The 19,686-nt window shown below is 39.0% G+C and overlaps 1 protein-coding gene across 4 annotated transcripts in view; it reads right to left on the bottom strand.

The window, feature by feature from the left end:
* Positions 1-3,177: 3,177 nt before the first annotated feature.
* The window catches only part of NBEA (neurobeachin), a 656,028-nt gene continuing 639,519 nt past the window's right edge, over positions 3,178-19,686 (bottom strand). For all 4 annotated transcript variants that reach the window (XM_081046841.1, XM_081046842.1, XM_081046843.1 and 1 more), the window contains 4 exons: positions 8,673-8,774; positions 6,507-6,703; positions 5,574-5,725; positions 3,178-3,776 (listed from right to left, as the gene is read on the bottom strand). In XM_081046841.1, coding sequence (XP_080902967.1) covers positions 3,686-3,776; positions 5,574-5,725; positions 6,507-6,703; positions 8,673-8,774 — 542 coding nt within the window. In that variant the 3' untranslated portion in view covers positions 3,178-3,685. The remainder of the gene's footprint in view (positions 3,777-5,573; positions 5,726-6,506; positions 6,704-8,672; positions 8,775-19,686) is intronic.

Here is a 19,686-nt window from a genome sequence, read left to right as displayed (position 1 = left end):
ACTAAAGGGGATTGTCATACAAGGTGTCATGCGGTGTCTCAGCTCCCACTCTCTGTATATGGTGAGGCCAAAAAGGTACACCCACGGAGCCATAGATAGGGGAGTCATACCACTATATTCTCACTGGAGGCTGGGTTGGAGACACAGGAGGCAGGAGCCACATGATCCGCAACCTGCCATCTGCTTTTCTGCCAACCAACCTCACTTGCCAACTGCAATCCGCTGTGCTAACTCCAATCTGCACCTCTCAGCACTCCGCGCTTGCTAGCGTAGCCATGGCAGTTATATTGGTGGCTAATGGCTAACCTGCTACAACTGACGGTCAACTAGCCACAGACGATGGCCATCTACTACCCGAGCCAGCACCTTTCCACGTGAGGCTGAGAGCCTGGAAACTGCTCTCCTGGCTCTGCCCCCACAGGGGTCCTGCTTCTGGCACTGCTGTGTCTGATTTCAGTGTACCTTCCATGTAAAATGGTCTTCGGGTCACCTAAGAAAGCACTGGACTTCTCCGAGCTCATAGATGAGGTCTTGTGCTGGTTTGCTCGCTACAATGTGTTTGATGAAAAGGTATCTCACATGTGGCAGAAATTGGTCTTGAAAATTGTTTTTGTCATTATGAGGTGAGGATATGAGGATTGGGGGCTACCTTCACCTGCCAAAAAGATTGTGCATGACCAAATTAGTTCAGGTCAATTTGCAATAAGTTGTTCAACTGGATAGCTGGATAGCACCAGCAAAGAGGAGCTTTCTGGGAGGACACTAGGGACCAAAGGCCAGGGGAGTTCTCAGGGATTTGTAAATCGGTGGGTTTGCCCAAGATGCAGGGTGTTCAGGGGAGGGACAGACTAGGATGTTTCTTTCCTAAAGAACTTCTTTCTACTGACTTTGGAATGCATTCCTCACATTAGTGCTGTCAAAAATGTGCCCAAGGACGACCGACCTCAGAATCACCTGGTGTGTGCGTGTGTGTTTGTGTGTGTGTCCCTAGACCCTGCTCTTAAAAGAAGCTCCCAGGCGACTTTTCACCCACCAGAGTTTAATAATCTGGGAAAGTCATTGCAGGGTGCTCAGCCGTGGTACAGCCAGACCCTCTGGCAGCAGGGTGGTTTATGGTGGGAGGGCTCTGATGTGAGGTTCAGATACTGGTTGAGGCTTTGGTGACAGTCCAGATGATGGTTCTGGGAGGGAGGGGGAGTTGGTTTAAAGAAACCTTCAGGTAGTAACCAGCCTGACTGAGTGACTGATGGGCTGTAAGAAGAGCTGGGCTGAGGGAGTCAGATGGGCTTATGATGGCTGATGGGATAGGATGGAGAGCAAAAGTTGTAAGGTTTTCTTGGGCTACTGTCGGTTCTGTCATTTTGTCCTGAGAATGCAGATGGTGGCTAACTTGCAGTTCTGTCCCTCCCTGGGCTTGTCTGGGTTTTGCTCCATGGCCCATACAGATTTGAATGACGGAAGACACCTAACCCTGCTCCTGTAGCCCACCCTGCTTTGGTCGGCAGCTGCCCTGCTCCTCCTGGTCTCAGGCCCCGCCTGTGTCATGCCTGGTGGATGAGAAATTCTAGACTGTGTGGTTCCATGAAAATAGCATTAGTTGATAAACATTCATGTAATGAGCAACTATACCTTTCACCATCACCTGCATTTAGTTCCTTTCTAAACATACTAAAAATAACGCCCAAAGTGGATTATGTAGAAGAAACAAAGGCAGCTTCCCTCAGGTCAGTATTACCACAAATCCTTGCCAGGTGGCCAAATGGAGTAGCTTGTTTCAGCAAACGACAGACCCTCATTAGGACACAATTTCATGTTTTTGATGCTGTAGACCTTCCTATGGGGTGACGTTCATTTCTTAAACTTGTATGATGACATAATGAATGCCTGTAAGTGAAGTGTCCAATGAGATGTAAAACAATCAGTGAATTCTTTGCATATTTTATTTTTCTTTTTTTTGATTTCCAACTCACACACATCTGGCATATTTTACATCTTTGCAATAAAACATGGTTACAATAGCTTAAGGAATTTATATATCCAAAATATTTCACCATGATCTCAAGATGAAATGAACTTTTCTTCCAGATGTTCAGTGTCCTCCCGATTCTAAGCTACAAACTCAAGATATTGCTTACAGCCTGGTGATGAATAACTTAATCATTACGCTGATTCCCCAGAATTTCAGAATCTCATAAATACAAACAACAATGAAGAAGGAATTCAGTACTAAAACTTACTAGTACAAGGTGAATAACAAATAAGTAATCACATCAATAAATAATGATATGTGTCTGGTGCAAAGTGCCAATACAAAGAACCCATTATCTTGTTTTATCTTTTTAAATAAATGACTGCAAGTGAGTGTAAATTCTGAGAAAATTACATTCCTGTAACATGCCTCATAAGCCCTACCGACACAATATGTACATCTATGACGATACAGTCACCAAATATACAAAGAAGAAACAAAGTGTATATACCCCTGGGTGTATAACGTGATCAGTACAATGTATGGAAAATCATTTGATAGCCATCATTTTATATCATAAAAGATGAAGTGCCTTAGGCTAAGAATGTGGCTGTAGGTGAGAATTTCACAAGAACCTAAAAGAATAACTTCAGTTATTGTTATAATAAAGTCCGACTTGTTATTAAAGAAACTAAGCTATTCAAGAACCAAAGAGAAAAACAAAACAAAAACAAAACGAACAAAAAAACCCATCTGACTCTCTTCCCCTAATGTACACACACTAACGCCAGCAGATGACTCTGGAGGAAATGTCCAGGCGTTGGGAAGTCAATACTACGAAACTAATGATCAGGACTCCTATTTATACAATACAAACCAGGACCTCATCCCTAAGCCCCCTTTCTGCTGTATCTTCAAATTAGGAAGGGTAGGGCTGAATTTTCTTTGTATAAGTACCAAAAAATGGCAAATAATGGCTTAGTATCCAAATGCTTCATGAGCAAATTTCACTTAGGAGGGATGAATTTAGATTAAACAGTGCAAACCATATTTTGGTGAAAATGTCAAAAATTACCGATTCAACCCTTTCGTACAAGCTATGTCCTTGGACAGATCCTTCTGTTTCATAGTGTGAATGCACCTGTTCCATCAAGACATCAGGATTAAAGAACATGCAAGTTGTAACTTCACCATAAAATTAAGAAACGTTTTGTTCTTTATACAAGGTTTTACTTTTACAAAAGTATCCCTTTAAATAAGATGCATCTGATGTACAAAGTATCAAACGTGTTTTTTTTTCTTTTTTTTTTTTTCTTTTTCTCAGCTTGAAAAGAGGCTGGAAATGGGATGCAGGTTAGGTTCAAAGCTTCAACTTTGTAACAACTGGACACAAGGTTCCTCAGAATTGTCAAAAGTCTCTTGTGACGCATCCTACTACCTTTTCTCAATGAACAACAATATAGGAAATAATTACCAAAACATCTAATTCATATAATTTACATGATGTAAGCTTGCTTAAGGAAGCAGCTGGTGTTCAGTCGTGAAAAAACACACAAAGTAAAATGGCTGCTGGCTACAATGTACAGCTATTGCTGGGTGTGATGGAATGTACAAACGGAGGTCGATGGAGACGAGTTTTTCCCACCAGAGATATTGCCTTTCCATGCAGCACTTGTGCTCTCAGCTTTAACTTGGCTTTTGGTTCTTCATTTGTCTTCAGTATCTATTCTGATGCTCATAATGCCACCGATTAAAATCTATATTAAAAGCTACAATGCTACCCGAAGCCATGCCAGTGATCAGAGTCCTAGAAGAGCAGAGACAGAGTTAAGAGTGACACAAATCCCTGATGTGCCTGCTAATCTTACACTAGACAATATCATGATCTCAAGGTTCACCCAAGTCTTTGTTTTGTGTTCACTGAAATAGGATTAAAATGGGGTCTTGGTTTTCCCGAGAGAGAAACTGGATCAATCGCGCACATACCTGAACTGCCAGGCTGAATTTTGCTTATCTTTTGATGGGACACCTTATCAGATAAGCACTTCGGAACAGGCACCCTCAATGTATGTTTACCTATAAATTTATAACGTATGTACATGTGCTACTGTTCCAGCATATCGGGGCATTATAAAACACGAGATTAGAAATAGAAACTTGATTAGTATCTTTCCGTATTCCTCTCCAGAGGCCCCTGACATGACGTGTGTCCCCATGTCTGCCCTCCTCCCCACACCTAGTGAAAGCCTTCCCTGCCCGACCCCCATGCCTCAGAAGAGTCAGTTCTGTCACTCTGTCGCTTTTTCCTCCATACACAATTATGTGGCTATTTGAACTCTTTAGGTTCAGTAACCTTGTTATGTATCATTAGTACTTTACATAGAGCTTAATCTACAGTGGTGATAGCAAATGTTTGCGGATACACGATGAATGGATAAGAATATCAGGGAGAATAGTTGAACTACTTAAGATCCCAAATTACTCCAAATCCTTTAAAAAAAACCCCTGTATATACAAATAATTATCCAGTAAATCATTTATTCATGAATGCAGACTATAGCATTCTGGAACATTCTAATAATCTGCTTAAATTTTCTTTGAAAACAGGCTGAGCTGCAGATGACACATCCCTTTCCCAAAACTAAATTTAATTACACTGTTTTTCTTGATGACTTCAGTACCATTTTACTGTAAAGATGCTCTGTTAAATTTATTATACAAGCGTTTATATTTATCATATTTTAAGACCAATATTCTTATAAAGAATACACATATAGTTGAAAAAAGTTGGTTAATAAGCTTTTCTTATTCCTGTTAAATGTATAGCAAAAAAAAGAAGTTGCATATCATATTAATATTATAGTTTTAATTTATTTTTAAAATTTAGAAATTTTAGACTTTACATTCCAAATATTTTTTTTCCCTTTGTAATAAACCTAATGGTGAATTTTAGGAAATAGCAAAATCTGTTGCAAACTGAGGAACAATGGAAAATCATATTAATTAAATTATACTGATATCAGTTCTCCCCAAGAAAGGTTATAGTGTCTTAGGGAAACAGAAAAAATACAATAACATAAATGAGAAATATGTGAATAGGAAAATAGGAGTGGGGATTGTTTCAAGTAAAGAGTGAGTGCCTTGTATCTTTTAAAACTGAGGCCAGCTGTAGTCTGCACAATGCATTTTGCTGGATATTGGTTAGTTGGAAGTATGCCTCAAGCTGAGGGCTCACCTCTGCTGAAAAATATGTCTCCTTCACACAATGTAGGCCAGGGAGGCCTGTCTGAAACTAGATGAGGATCTGAGAACTGAGAAGTTGGGAGGATAATTCTCTGTTTTGGGCAGTGTCTGAATGTGCCTGTTCTTCCTGACCCATTTCTTCCTATTTTTTTCTTTTTTTCTTCTCATTGCCTTCCTCTGTTTTCTTCTTACCAGAACCCTTTCTTACAGTACTTACTCTTCAACTGACTCTTTTCTAAACTAGTCTTTCTTCCACCTGGATTCTGGAATCTTATTCACAGCATATTACACCCTTGGCAGAATGTAAAGCACTTTCCATGACAGTTCTCAAGTGATGACATTCCTCCTTGCTGTGGCTCACCTCTGGTCATGGGATAAGTCCATAGCTCTAATGCCAGCGTCACATCCGGGATAAATGTACAGCTGCTTAAAGTCACAGGCCTGCCAGACCTCCACCACACCATTATCCCCTCCGGTCACTAGGTTCTGGCCATCGCTGCTCAGGAGAATGGCCTTCGGAAAAGGGAGAAAAGCAACCATTTCTCTCAGTGTCCCAAACGGTCAATGTCACTACTGAAAAGCACTCACTACGGTTCCCTCATAATTATCTACTTTTAGTCATTTGTCCAAGTTTTCTAAAGTCCAATCCACGGAATTTCCAATGTGGAATTCATCAACGTTCTTACATAAACAAAGGATGTTATTAAAACCAATTTAGGTTACAAAATAACAGAAGTCCCAAAGAGAATATCGTCAATCTAATCCAGGAAGAATTTGAGAATCAAGTAACATGGTGTTTTGTTAAATCCTGAATATGAACAATGTCAAGACTTTTAGAACACATGGCAGGAGCATATTTCAATACATTTTTTAATAATGATAAATCAGCAATTACAATGCATTGGTGAGTGAAGGGCAATTTGGTGCATGTAATTTTGGCCTAGGGTCCTGAAGAGAACGTTCGTTTACAATAAACTCACTTTTAATGTTGGGACTGCAGTGGCTGAAACAACTGTTTGTGGAAAAAGGGCCTTGAAGGAAGATCTCCTTAAGGTCTAACCTCTAATCAAACGATAGCTATTATCTGCAAAGTTTAATTCACTAAGTTAATTGCTTGGGATTAAATGAACTTTGGGTTTGTTCAAAGAAGCTATCTAATGAATTTATATGCCTTTAAAACCAGCACTCATTATTGGCTACCAGAGAAATTCTGATATGAAGCATTTAATTTAAAATAGTCAATCTTTAATGTGTGGGCTTCAGCCTCCATGTGGCACTGAACACGCAGACTCACCCGTGTTGAATCATTGATCTCCATTTGAGCCAAAAGCTTCCCATTAATGCTGAAATTGCTGAATCGCCCCCGTTCATAGTATATGATACAGTGGCCTTCACTGGAGACAGAAATCAAGCGCGGGAACAAGCAGTTTTCGGGTCCTTCGAGGGCTCTCAGCAAATCTCCAGTGATTGTATGGACTAGGCAGGGGCCCTCTGCAGAACAGAGGGGATCAAGGGCCCGTCATTGGTGAGGACAGGTCACACATTCACTCTCACAAATATGTAAACTGGATGTGGGTATACACTCAATTTATTGAAAGGAGGTGGGAAAAAACAGAAGTATGCTGGCAAGCGCCAAGCACTGATGTTATATGTAAACGGAACAAATACAGAGAACACACACATAGATTTCAAAATTTTTTATCTAGATAAAGACTTGGTCTTTTCCTTCAAGAGATGATATTCATAAAAAAATAAAAAAGATATAGTTCATAGGTTATGTGAGAATCAAAGACTGTATGTCCCAGAAGTTTTTTCTTAATGTGTTTTTAGAAATTTTTCTTGAAAGTTTAGGAGAATCATTAAAGCAATTGCTAATTTTGTTTAATATTGTCAAAATTTTAACATTGTACCACATAAACACATTACTATTAAACTATAAGTTCTATTTTTTCTATAGTCGCTATGTAAAATGTAAAACTAAAAAAAATTTATCTAGTAATTCAGATTATAAAAACACTTTTTGTCTTTGAATAAATGGTGAGGCAGGAGTACAAAAATAGTATGGGGAGTGACTTATTTGCTCCAATTGTTTTTTCCCCCCGGTAGAAATCGTGTAAGATAAAAAAAACTTACTAGTCAAGTTCATAAAAATAATTGGTTAATATAGTTTGATATGACCTGCCTCTTCCCCCCAAAAAATCTCACAAAATCTTTAGCTGAATTACACTTCTACTTTTCAATCAATTGATTTAAGTAGACACTTATTTTACAAAGTGACATTATAAATCTATACTTAAATTTATTCCTGATCACTGACTAAAGTAATAGATGTGCATTATAGAAAATTAGAGAAAAAAATATCAATCACCTCTAATATCATTCATTACTTATAGAAAAATCAATGTTTTTTCCCTATGCCTTCTGTGTCTTTTCTTTCTTTCTTTCTTTTTTTTTTTTTTTTTTTACTTTACAGGTTAGAATAACATTACACATATTGTTACTAGTTTTTTGAATTAAAAAGACATTTATTGAGAATATCCTATGTGTCCATCCCTGGGTTTCTGGGTTACTTACTCTTAGATAACAAAAATATAGAAAACGCTATCCCTACCTTCAAATATTATATCCGTTCTCCAAAAAGCAGACCGAATAAGCTCCTAAAAAACAAACCTGATCATCTCATCACCTTGCTTAGAAAACGTCAATGGTTTGTTTTCCACTATACTTAGAATAAAGTAAAAACACAAATCCTTGTGCCACTGGCCCCTCCCATCTCTTCAGCCTTCTCTTTTTAACTCTGTGGCATGCTCACTAGACTTAACCCATTTGGTTTTCCTTTAGTTTCTCCTAAGGTTAGGCTCCTTCCTGCCCCGGAGCCTTCCCATGAAGAATTGGTATCTGAGCCAGAATTAGAACCCCAGTTTCCTGATGTTTCTTGAAACATATCTGCCACAAACAGTAAAAAACAAAAACAAAAAAAAAATAAATTAAAAAATAAATAAAAAAACAAACAAAAAAACCTCCCAGGTAATTGTTTCCTTTCCCACCAATCTCTACACAGTCCCCAACATTATGAAGAAAAGAACTACTTGTGGAGAGAGGTGAATCCAAAGCTTTGTCTCATGAGCAAGGTTGTCCGTGGCCCCCACTGCATTGTGTAAATCTTTCCCTTGTGTTTTTTCCCACTTTGTCTTTTATGTGTTAGTTTTAATGGCTGCATCATATGGGACATGCAGTTTGATTTACCAATGTTCTGGCTAGAATGCTGGTGACCACACAATAATACATAAAAATTTATATATATTAATCCTGGTAATTATTGGTAATAAAACTAAACAGCTGCAAAGAACCTAGGGGTTACCTTTATCTATAGAGAGCCCCCTAAAGGAAGGAAATCATGGTTAACCTGAAGAAATGGTAGAATTTTAAATGACCTAAAATCAAAGAAATGCCTTCTGACCTTTAGCACCACTGATAACAAGTCCAAGTTCTGCGCAGACAGAAACACAGACGACTTCATGGTCATGGCCCGTGAGGACAGCTCTTGGTGCAGGATAGTCACCTGCAAGGAAACAGCAGCAGTGAGTCCTTATAGGCCAAAGGCGGAAATGAAGAGCTACACCATTAAATCAAACATTTACAATAACAATCACGAGTGTCTGTTCAGGGCACTTACTAGCTGTGTGACCATGAGCCAGCTACTTACCCTTTCTGATATTTCCTCATCTGCAAAATACTTACTACACAGGTTGTTTAGATGACTGGACACGTTAACAAATGTGACTGTTTACATTATGACAGTGGTGATAACTACTCTTTTTTTTCCTGGTTATTGTTATGAAACAGACACCTAGCCTGCCAAGGCCTTTACGTGTCTTACTTATCTCATTTAGATATGGCAACAGTCATATGAAATAAGTACTGTTATTATCTCTATTTTATAGCCTAGAAACCCAAAGCTTTGCAAGGTTATAACTTGCACAAGTTGATATAGCTAGCAAGTATTTGAATTAAACCCAGAGCTATCTAATTTTAAAAATCATGCTCATCCCATTTTACTTATTTTCATTTATTTTTTTTAAATAATTTTTTATTTTTCAATTATAGTTAATGTACAATGTATTAGTTTCAGGTGTACAACATAGTGATTGACATTTATGTAACATACAAAGTGCTCACCCCGATAAATCAGGTACTCATCTGACACCACAGTTATTACAATATTATTGACTATATTCCTTATGCTAGACCCTATATTCCACGACTATTTTGTAACTTTCCACCCAACACCTAATCCCCTTCCCATCTGGCAGCCATCAAAATATTCTCTGTATTTCTGAGTTTGTTTCTGTTTTGCTTGTTCATTTATTTTGTTTAGATTCCACATATAAGTGAAATTACTATCTCCACTCAGCACAGTTACCTCTAGGTTCATCCATATTGTTGCAGATGGCAAGATTTCATTCTTTTTTTAGAGCTGAGTAATACTCCATTGTATATATGCACTACCACTTCTTTATCCATTCACCCATTCAGGGACACCCAGGCTGCCTCCATATCTTGGCTATTGTAAATAATGCTGCAATGAACATATGGGTGCATAGGTCCCTTCAAAGAAGCATTTTGGGTTTCTTCAGATAAATATCCAGACATCCAGACATGGGATTCCTGGGTCCTTTGTCCTTCTTTGTTATAGTCTTTGTTTTAAAGTCTATTAGGTCTGGTATAAGTATTGCTACCTCAGCTGTTTTTGTTTTGTTTTGTTTTGTTTTCCATTTCTATTTTCATGAAATATCTTTTTCCATTCCTTTACTTTCAGTCTGTGTATGTCTTTTGAGCTGAAGTGAATCTCTTGTAGGCAGCAAATGTAAGGGTCTTGTTTTCTTATATATTCAGTCACCCTATGTCTGTTGATTGGAGCATTTAATCTATTTACATTGAAAGTAATTTTGGATAAATATGTAGTTATTGACATTTTATTATTCATATTTTTTATCTTCTTATTTTCTGTCTTAAAGAAGTCCCTCTAACATTCCTTGTAATACTGGTTTAGTGGTGATGAACACCTTTAGCTTTTTCTTGTCTGGGAAGCTCTTTATCTGTCTTTCGATTCTAAATGATAGCTTTGCTGGGTGGACTAATCTTGGTTGTAGATCCTTGCTTTTTATCATTTTGAATATTTCATGCCAATCCCTTCTGGCCTGTAAAGTTTCTGTTGAAAAATCAGTTGACAGTCTATGGGAGTTCCCTTGTAGGCAACTAACTGCTTTTCTCTTTCTGCTTTTAAGATTCTCTCTTTGTCTTTAAGCTTTGGAATTTTAATTATGACGTTTTAGTGTGGGCCTCTTTGGGTTCATCTTGTTTGGGACTCTGGGCTTGTATGTCTATTTCCTTCAGCAGGGTAGGGTAGTTTTCCATTGTTATTTCTTCAAATAGGTATTCAGTTCCTTGCTCTCTCTCTTCTTTTAGTACTGCTATGATGCAAATGTTGGTATGTTTGATGTTGTCCCATAAATTGTCCTCAATTTCTTTTGGGATTCTTTTTTCTTTTTGCTGTTCTGATTGGGTGTTTTCTGTTACTTTATCCTCCAAATTGCTGATTCGATCCTCTGCTTTTTCCTAATCTACTGTTGATTCCCTCTAACGTCTTCTTCATTTCCATTATTGTATGCTTTATCTCTGATTAGTTCTTTTTTATGTTTCCCATCTCTTTGTTCAAGTTCTCCCTAAGATTATTGAGCATCCTTATAACCAATGTTTTTAACTCTGCATTTGGTAAACTGCTTGTTTCCATTTTGTTTAGTTCTTTTTCTGGAGCTTTTTTTGTTCTTTTTTGAGGGACGTTTCTTTGTCTCCCCATTTTGGCTGCTTCGCTGTGTTTGTTTTTGTGTATTAGGTAGGGCTGTTATGTCTTCCAGTCTTGGTAGAGTGGCCTTTTGTAAAGCAGGTGGCTGTGGGGCCCAGTGATGCAATCTCCCTGGTCACCTGAGTCAGGTGCTCCAGGTGTTCCTTGTGTGGATTGTTGGTACTCTCTTGTTGTAGTTGAGTCTTGGCTGTTGTTTGCATGTCATTGGGAGAGGTTGACTCTCAGGCTGATTGGTGGTGAGGACTGGCCGTGACTACAGTTGAGGAGCTGTTGTGCAGGGGCTGACTCTACAGAGCAGGAGTCACTTTAGCAGGACTCTGGCTTCTGCCCAGTCTTCCTTTTGCATATGTCACTTGTGGAGGTTGTTGAGGGGTGCACTGTTATGGTCTGAAGCTGGTCACCAGGTATGTTAGTACTGGGGCCTCTTGAGAGGGGCTCTATTGTAGGCCATAGTCAGCCACTACCTGTGCCCTGCCCACGGCAACCTGGCATGAGCCAAAATGTCATCTGCAGAGGTCTTCCACCTGTACTGGGCTTTGAGGTGCTTGGGAGAGGCCAAACCTTGAACCGAGGCTGGCTGCTGCTAATGCCAAACTTGGGGCTGCTTAGCAAGAGGTACGGGGCATGCTGAGGCCAGATGCTGCTTGTTTGGGGTTTGTGAACCTTCAGGATATTTTAAGAAAGACTGCAACATGAGCCAAGACAGGCTGTTTGTATGGAAAAGCCACTGGAAGTGGTTTGAGTGTGCTGGCTAGTTGGGTGGAGCAGAGTCTCAGGGAATCATCAGGGAAGGGCAACCAGTGTTATCTAGGTTAATGGAGACTCAGATATGGTGCCACCCATATGCGCAGGCTGGGTGGTGGAAACAAAGAAACAAAGGCTTCTGCCAGCCCCTGCAGACCTTGCCCTGCAGCCAGACAACTCAGTTCCTCCCTGTATGTCCCTGGCACCTTTTGAGATGCCACCCCACTGCTGGAGCTCAAAGCAAGTGAGTCCATCAGCAAATCAGCATGCACAGGCCCTTTAAAGGAATGCCTGAGACTCCAGCTGTCCCTGTCTCACTCAGCGACAATCTCTGCTGGTTTTCATAGCCAAAAATTGGGAGAGGGAGCCTCTCTTCCCAGGGCTGGGACAGTCCCAACATTGTGGGGATGGGACTCCTCACTCCTCAGGTGGGATCTCCACAGCCAAGATGTTCCTCCCGATTTTTAATTGCATCACGTGGGTGAGGGACCAGCCTATTCCGTGTTAGCACCTCTCCTGGATTTAATGCTCCAATCAAAAGTCTCCTGGTGGCTTCTTCTGTATGTCCTTAGTTGTAGGACTTCTGTTGAGCTAGACTTCAGAAAATTCTCAATGATGGTTATACTTCAGTTTAGTTGTAATTTTGAGGTGGTCATGAGATGAGGCAAGCACAGAGTTTACCAGATGCTCGTACACATTTTAAAATGTTCCCCCAAATCTCCCTCAAAACAGGCTGAGGAGGGAGGAATATAGTGAAGGAAAGAAGAGACAGTCATATTAATTTTCCACTTGACTTAATAAAGTCAAACCTAGCCAAAACGTCCAGCTGAACTATATGCCATAAGCATTCTCACTGCTAAGTGCTTTCACAAACACTGAGTGAATGCCTCTAAGTGACAGGCATTCTTCCAAGTGGACTAGGAGTTGGGAGTATAAAGTGGTATAAGGCATAACCTGGAACTGTTGAGAACACATCAAACAACCGTGGCTTTGCACAGGCTCGTGACTGGAGGCACTCAATAATGACAAGTGTGAAGAAAAAAATGTATGTGCACAGAGTATAGCAGGGACCAAAAAATCCACATATGAATGAAGAGAAAAAACAGAATTATGGTGAATGAACTGCATGAAGACAGTGTAAGAAGGATCAGGAAGCTGAGAGGGCATCATGTCCAACATTGTTTTATTGGGAAAACTGGAAAAGCCTGTTTGGGATGGAAGTGAGGGATCTCTACAGTCTTGGGGTGCAAAGAGGTGGAGGAAATGGAAACAACAGAAAGCCAGAGAGGAGCTCTGGAAGGTGAATGGGGTATGGTGCCAACCTGGGTAGGTTCTGATGGTTCCTTTGGTATACGGGAAAAAGAAGCCCGTGGTGGTCACACTGGGTAGTATGTAAGGACTTGAGAGAGTCAGTGAAGCAAAATTCCATCAAAGCAGTGCTATCGGAAAGAAGGGCATGATAAATGCACAATACAGTTTGGATCTGGACCTCTCAGTCAGATTCAGCAAATATCAATGCCTGGTAATACCCCACTATTTCCATTTTCCATTAACAACACACTTATTAATGTCTTATGTTGTCTATTTCTCTTTCTCTTTTAATTTTTAAACAGTTCTTGCTGACTGATATTGTATGACATTGATTTATCCTAGATATATTTGTTTAGTTGATTCTACAATATCATCTTAGCAAAGATTAAGTATTATATATAAATATGCCTGTGTGCACATATATAAATATCATTATTTAATTTTAATTTCTCAGTATCATTGATCATTACTTTTTCTTCCTGAAAAGGCATGTTGCAACTTGATCTTGTAACTGCAAGTCTTCCAGAATTCTTGGTATTTCTTAAACGAGGGTCTATATGTACTCTGGGATCTGTGGATATTTTCTGGGGGGGTGAAAACTTCTCTAAAATATTTTAAATTTCAAATATGTACTTTGAAATACTCTAAAAATTTTTAAACCAGTTTTAAATATCAAATCTCTCTTTACTGTCAAAAGCTATGCTGTGGCAATTTAAAATTGAAATATACTTTAAAAATTAAAATGAGGTAATTAACGAAGTCAGTGCTTCTCAACCTACGGTTCACAGGATCCAAGAACATATTCCCCAGAGTCAGAAGTTTGTTTTGTTCTCTTTCAAAAGGATCAGTGTACTAGTCAAGTTTGAGAAATATTATTGTAGACCAATTACTTTTTTTCTCCAAGTTCACAAATTCTGTTCAAGTTGGCAGCTTTTACACAGCTATCTGATTTTCCTGTTTTTTAGAATTAAGTAATTCTAAAAATTTAATTGCCTATTAAATATTTATAGCTTATGTATAAGTTTGAGAATAAAATGAGTTCTCTTGTACTCACCCCTTAGCTTAAGAACTATATAACATTACCAATAACTTTAGTGCCCCTTTCTTACATTTTAGACTTAGAGAATAGTCTGCCTTCCAAAAAAGAGTTCTGTATTTTTTTCTTCTGCTCATTTTGCTTCACCTGGCTGTTAATTTTGTGACTTTTTTTTTTTTATACAGTGTTTGAGTTCCTTGCATGCTGGCCTGGTTTTCTCTGTGAACTCAGATCCTAGATGGGGTTGATCCCCACTGTCTTGTCTCAGAGAGAATTGTGCCTGCCCTCCAGCAAGACGCTCAACACTCTTCTGTTCTGGTCTGCCAATATCTCCTCCTTCACACCCACCCATCTTCTGTCTCCCCAGAAATCGTTCACACTTTTCTGTGAGTCTTCTCAGATTCAGCAGCTTCTATTTTGCTTTTGAAGCAACTCTTACTTAAATGGAGTGTGTGTGTGTGTGTGTGTGTGTGTGTGTGTGTGTGTGTGTGTTGGGGGGTGTCAGTTGCCCATGTTTGTTAGTCATCTTTTTTAAATTTATGTGTAGTGTTAGAATGTGCTTAAATATTGGCAGAGTATCACTTGTATTTGTCAGCAGTCCTGGATTTGTCCGATGCATATTTATATAATTTATAAAATTATGCTTCAAAGGTGCCCTGAGTTCTCCGGTAAAATAAGGTTTAAGTATTGGTAAGATTTTATGGGTAACAGTAGCCTTAATTTTTCTGAGTGATTAATTTTATCTTGGAGAGACTGGTGAATTGAAAAACCTTGAATTTATATGCTTAATAAAATTTATATACAGTAAAATAGTTTCTCAAACCTTTCATTATATGCTGCAGAAAGAGTAAAAACAACCTAGTTCTATTGCAGGGAATTGGAAAAAAAAACACGTATCAAATCTTAAAAATACTCCTTATGTATACTATAATTTTTCTATTAGGAAATACATTTTTCAAAGGCTTGCATCTGATTTAGAAAGTTTAAAATGTTTTCTTTTTCATTACAATTTCCTCAGATCATTTGAATAAACAGTGGAACCTAACAGGGGATATTGTTTAGGGCCCCTGAAAGCCTTGTTTCCGTCTTTAAATTAGAGAAAAGTAAATAAAATATTAATCAAGGGGTTTGGAGTTGGGAAACCTGCAGCAGGAGAAAAGCATATTTCCTACATTTCATTTCATTGCCAGGGACAGATGTCACACACCACAGCAATCACTCAAAATCCTGGGAATATTCTGTCACTGTCACATCACAATTGATGGATGTAGCTGAGGGTTAAAGTGCAGGGGGTGGGGCAGGTGAGACCTCCCCTCTAAGGACCATGGTGCCATCGCCCTCATTCCCCAGTTATTTCCTCCACAGAAGAGCTCTCTGTGTGATGGAATTACTGTGAATGATAAAGAACAAACATGGCTAATTTCGAGATTCCTTATGGGCAAGCATTTGGAAACACCACATATAAAAGGCTTATATTATAACCAGATTCCATCTCATTTTTATCAAATATCATTTCAATATTTTTAAAATGGATGACGAAGAAAGTACAAAAGCATTTAGTTGCTGCCATTCACACAGAACTGACAAGGAGAGAGTTTTCAATGAGGTAGTGTATGGCTTTTAGAGAAATGATCAAAGTAAAGATTACTCATGGTTCTTATTATTTTAAACCTCATTTGTGGGACTACTAATATGCAGGAGAAGCTTTGGCCCTTCTGAATTAGAGGTAAGCAAAAGCAGCAGAGTTCCTAAGATCTGTGATCCTCGATGCAGTTCTGCTGGAGTCAGAAGACAAACCTCCTCACGATATACGACATTCAGATTTTATCTGTGACCTTTGTTAAGTCATTGCAGAAGTATTGCAGAAGGTATGCCATTCATGTTATTCCCACATAAAACAGGGTGCATTTTGGACTTAAATCCAGGAAGAAGAGATTTAATCAAAGGTTACAGCAGTTTCATCACTACTCTGATTTCAAGATTTACTTTAAAAATTATGTTAGATATTTGCTGGGATGGCTCAGAAGAACTGAGTCGGTGAGGCGTTCTTATCAAGATATTATGTCCTCGGTCACCATCTGGGCTACAGCAGAGGTCTGGCCCAACTACCCGAGATGCCGAGGCTGACACTTTCCACAGGTCACAAAGTAACCCACACAAAAACACGCCGTGGGTTGGAAAACATCCCATTTTATTACATACTCATAGAGTGCTCAATGAAAAGTAGAAGATAGATATAAACCTATTAGTTAATTAATTAATTAATTCATGCATTCTCCAGTGATGACACAGATCACTTTTCCTCTGAGCACTACTGTTGCAGGGCAAAGCTCTTCCGTAGGTCCTGAACCTGGATCTTGGGCCCCCGCACATCAGTCTCCTACCATCACCTTCCACAAACAATCAATGGCATAATCACCCACCATTCCCAAAGAAGCTGGGTTCTGCATAATGCCCAGAGACGCCCCTCCCGCCGCTACTCCAGGTCTGTGATCTGAAGCTCTCTGATCCTGAGAACAGGTTAGTCGCTCTTCTGTTTAATTATAATGTTCCTGACCCAGGCCAGAGACCTTTGCAGCCTTAGCTCCCTAATGGGAAAGGAAAGGTAGAGACCCAGTGCAAGCAGCCCCCTTCTTCGTCAGGAACACTATAAAATCTCCTAATGTGAGGCTGAGTGGACGGGAGGGCGGAGAAGTCTATTAGAGCCTGCCCTGAGCTCCAGATGTTACACTGCAGACACCACTTGGCCCTCAGAAGGTCCAATGGGGTAAGGATTTTTATATATGTAACTAAGCTTCCTATGATACTTAATGAAAAGATGGTTCACATTTACTAAACCTTAGACAAGAGTCCTTGTTCTAAGAAGTGAGACAAATTCATCACCTAATATGTATACACACATTCAAAATATCTCTGGGCTATTCTTTGTCCATCTCTTATAAAGCCCTTGGTTAGTGGTGGCTGTGGAACTGGGCACCAAGATAGTTAATTGAAGAGAAGGCTGGATGCAAACAAAGAGGGATGTGATTTGGCCGCTGTTTTGTGACAGGCTGGCAGGAGGGTCAGTGTCCAGAGCTGAAGCGCACACAATGGGGCCCAGAAGGAATGTGTGCACAGCTGGAGCCGCCTTTTCAATGTGCTTCTCATTTCAGAGTTTCCATAATGTTTATGCGTAGCTAAAAGACTTGTTTTTAAAATGTGAAATAGAAAAAGCACAATAACCATGTCTTAGATCCATATTACTCAGTGAATATTTGTAGAATTGATTTGAAAAGATGAACAGTGAATTCTCTTTCAAAGTTTCCTATTGCTATGGTTTCAAAAAATTATCTATGCACGCATCAACTAGCTCCGTATGAAGCACCTCGTACCTGGTATAAACAGTAAAACCACATACTTGAAAAGCAGAATGGATTTTGAGCCGAGGTCCCAATGTATTTTAAGTGTCTGTTGAAGAGACAACAATGTTGACTTGCCGCTCTTGTGACTATCTTGTCGGAAGCTACAGCACGTAATGAGAAATGTCAAGTCCCAAGATCAATGAAATTCTGGGCTCTCGGGATTTAACAGGAATAGCATTGATCCTTTTAAAGAACACCAGTCAGAGATGGGTTGTAATATATTGCAAAGAGGGGCTCAGGAGGATAAGCGGCCAAGTCCAAGATACCTACCTGACAAAAAATTCAATCAGCTTTAAGCACAGATTGCCTGCTCTGCGCCCCTTTCTTTCCTGCAGTAGGCTGCTTCCAATTAAAGTGCGCAAATTAATTTTTATCACTTCCAAATTAGTTTCAGAATTTGTGTAAGAGTCTGTTTCAGATGAAAGCATCTGTCCCTCACATGTCTGCAATTCTGTTATCTAGCCAGGGACCTATTTAAATCTCCAAGAATATTTCCTATGTTCAAAGTCACAAGTTTGAAAGAGTAACAATAAATATTAGTATTATAAAATACATTTATAAAACAACTATAATTCAACTGTCACCTATGCTAGAAAGCTTTTTCTTTTATGGCCTAAAACGCTTTGTAATAATCTGTTTGTAAATTTTCATTGTCTTGCTCACAAACTCATTGAAACTATAAAACAATTAGAAAAAGACCTTTTTTTCTGAGATGTCTAAATTAGTCACAACAATGTGACACAATGAATCCATAAACTCTTTCCATACCTAAAGAATCCACAGCCTTGTGTTTTCCCCCTGTGCCACTAACAGAGCTAGCCGTTCAAAAATAACAACAACGCAAAAGAAACATAATTATTTTAACGCCACTTGAATTTATCTTGAGTGATGTACACATAAGGTGAGTAAATGAATCCTATCATTTTGTGATGTGCTGTATAAATACGTTCTGGCCTCTGACATACAAAGCAATCCAGCATCCATACCAAAACCAATCCTTAAATCCTAAAAGCTACCGGAATATTGTTTCATGCTAGGACTGCCTCCTTTAAGTCTAGGTTAATATATACAACCCTCAAAACCTAAGGGCACTATGTCACACACTTTAATATGAATTTAGACATAACTAGCTTTTTGGTCTTGAGCAGCAATATAGTATGGGATAGACAACACATACAGCCTGATTCTCTGACCTGTGAATTGGTAGCTACGATAGATTAAACCAGAATGGAAAAAAAACACCCATCTTTTTCTTTCATACTGTGTGTTTTCTGATGGCAGGGACTATATGTGTGTCAACACCCATGACTGATCTCAGATATGACAGTCAATTCAGTATGTGCTGTGACTGCCAGTCTTTACAAAAAGGGAACTGACCAGTATATATGGTCTTTCTCATCATGGATATGCGTGCCACTAGGTTGGCTGTTTTAACAGATCAGTCATTCGAGTCAAATACTAAATATGACTAATTGCTTTTTACTACTATGATTATCCATACGGCAAAAAGCCGGAAACCAGTTTTTGCATAATCATCAATTTGAACCCAAGAAGTAAGGCTAACCATTTTGTTGTGCTCACAGTACTTACGACACCGAATATGACCGATAGCAACTCATGATTCGTGTAGTAAGTACTCAGTGTACTCAGTACATCTAAGCAGGAAAAGCAGTTTTGTGATCAGTATAATGCATATAAGGCAGATCCCTGCAAACTCCGGAACCTTAGACTTCGACTATACAGCAAATCCCGCTGCTGAGAGAGGACCAGTAGCATTCAGTACATGTGTGCTGTTTGACAAACACTTTTGTGCTCTCCCTGTTTATTCTAGAAGAGCATTCCCCCCTTACAGTAAGGATAACATGAAATAAAGCCGTACAACATATGTCAACATTAAATGTCCAATAAAGTCTTGACAAGGTGGGTTTTATGAAAGTGGTTTAGGTTCATAACGCTGACAACAGTTTTTAATCAAAAAATAAATTCTTATATATGGAAGTAAAACTGAAAATTATGTGTTGATAATATTCTGTTGTACTTTCTTATGGGTAATCCTGTCTTTATTTAAAGCTTCAATAAAATGCTGCATTTTAACAAATAGAACATTCACAATTTT

The sequence above is a fragment of the Rhinolophus hipposideros genome, assembly GCF_964194185.1.
Source record: "Rhinolophus hipposideros genome assembly, chromosome: 4".
In the NCBI taxonomy this organism is placed as follows: domain Eukaryota; kingdom Metazoa; phylum Chordata; class Mammalia; order Chiroptera; family Rhinolophidae; genus Rhinolophus; species Rhinolophus hipposideros.
The sequence above is the reverse complement of the archived record's forward strand: the minus strand, read 5'-3'. Positions and strand labels throughout refer to the sequence as shown.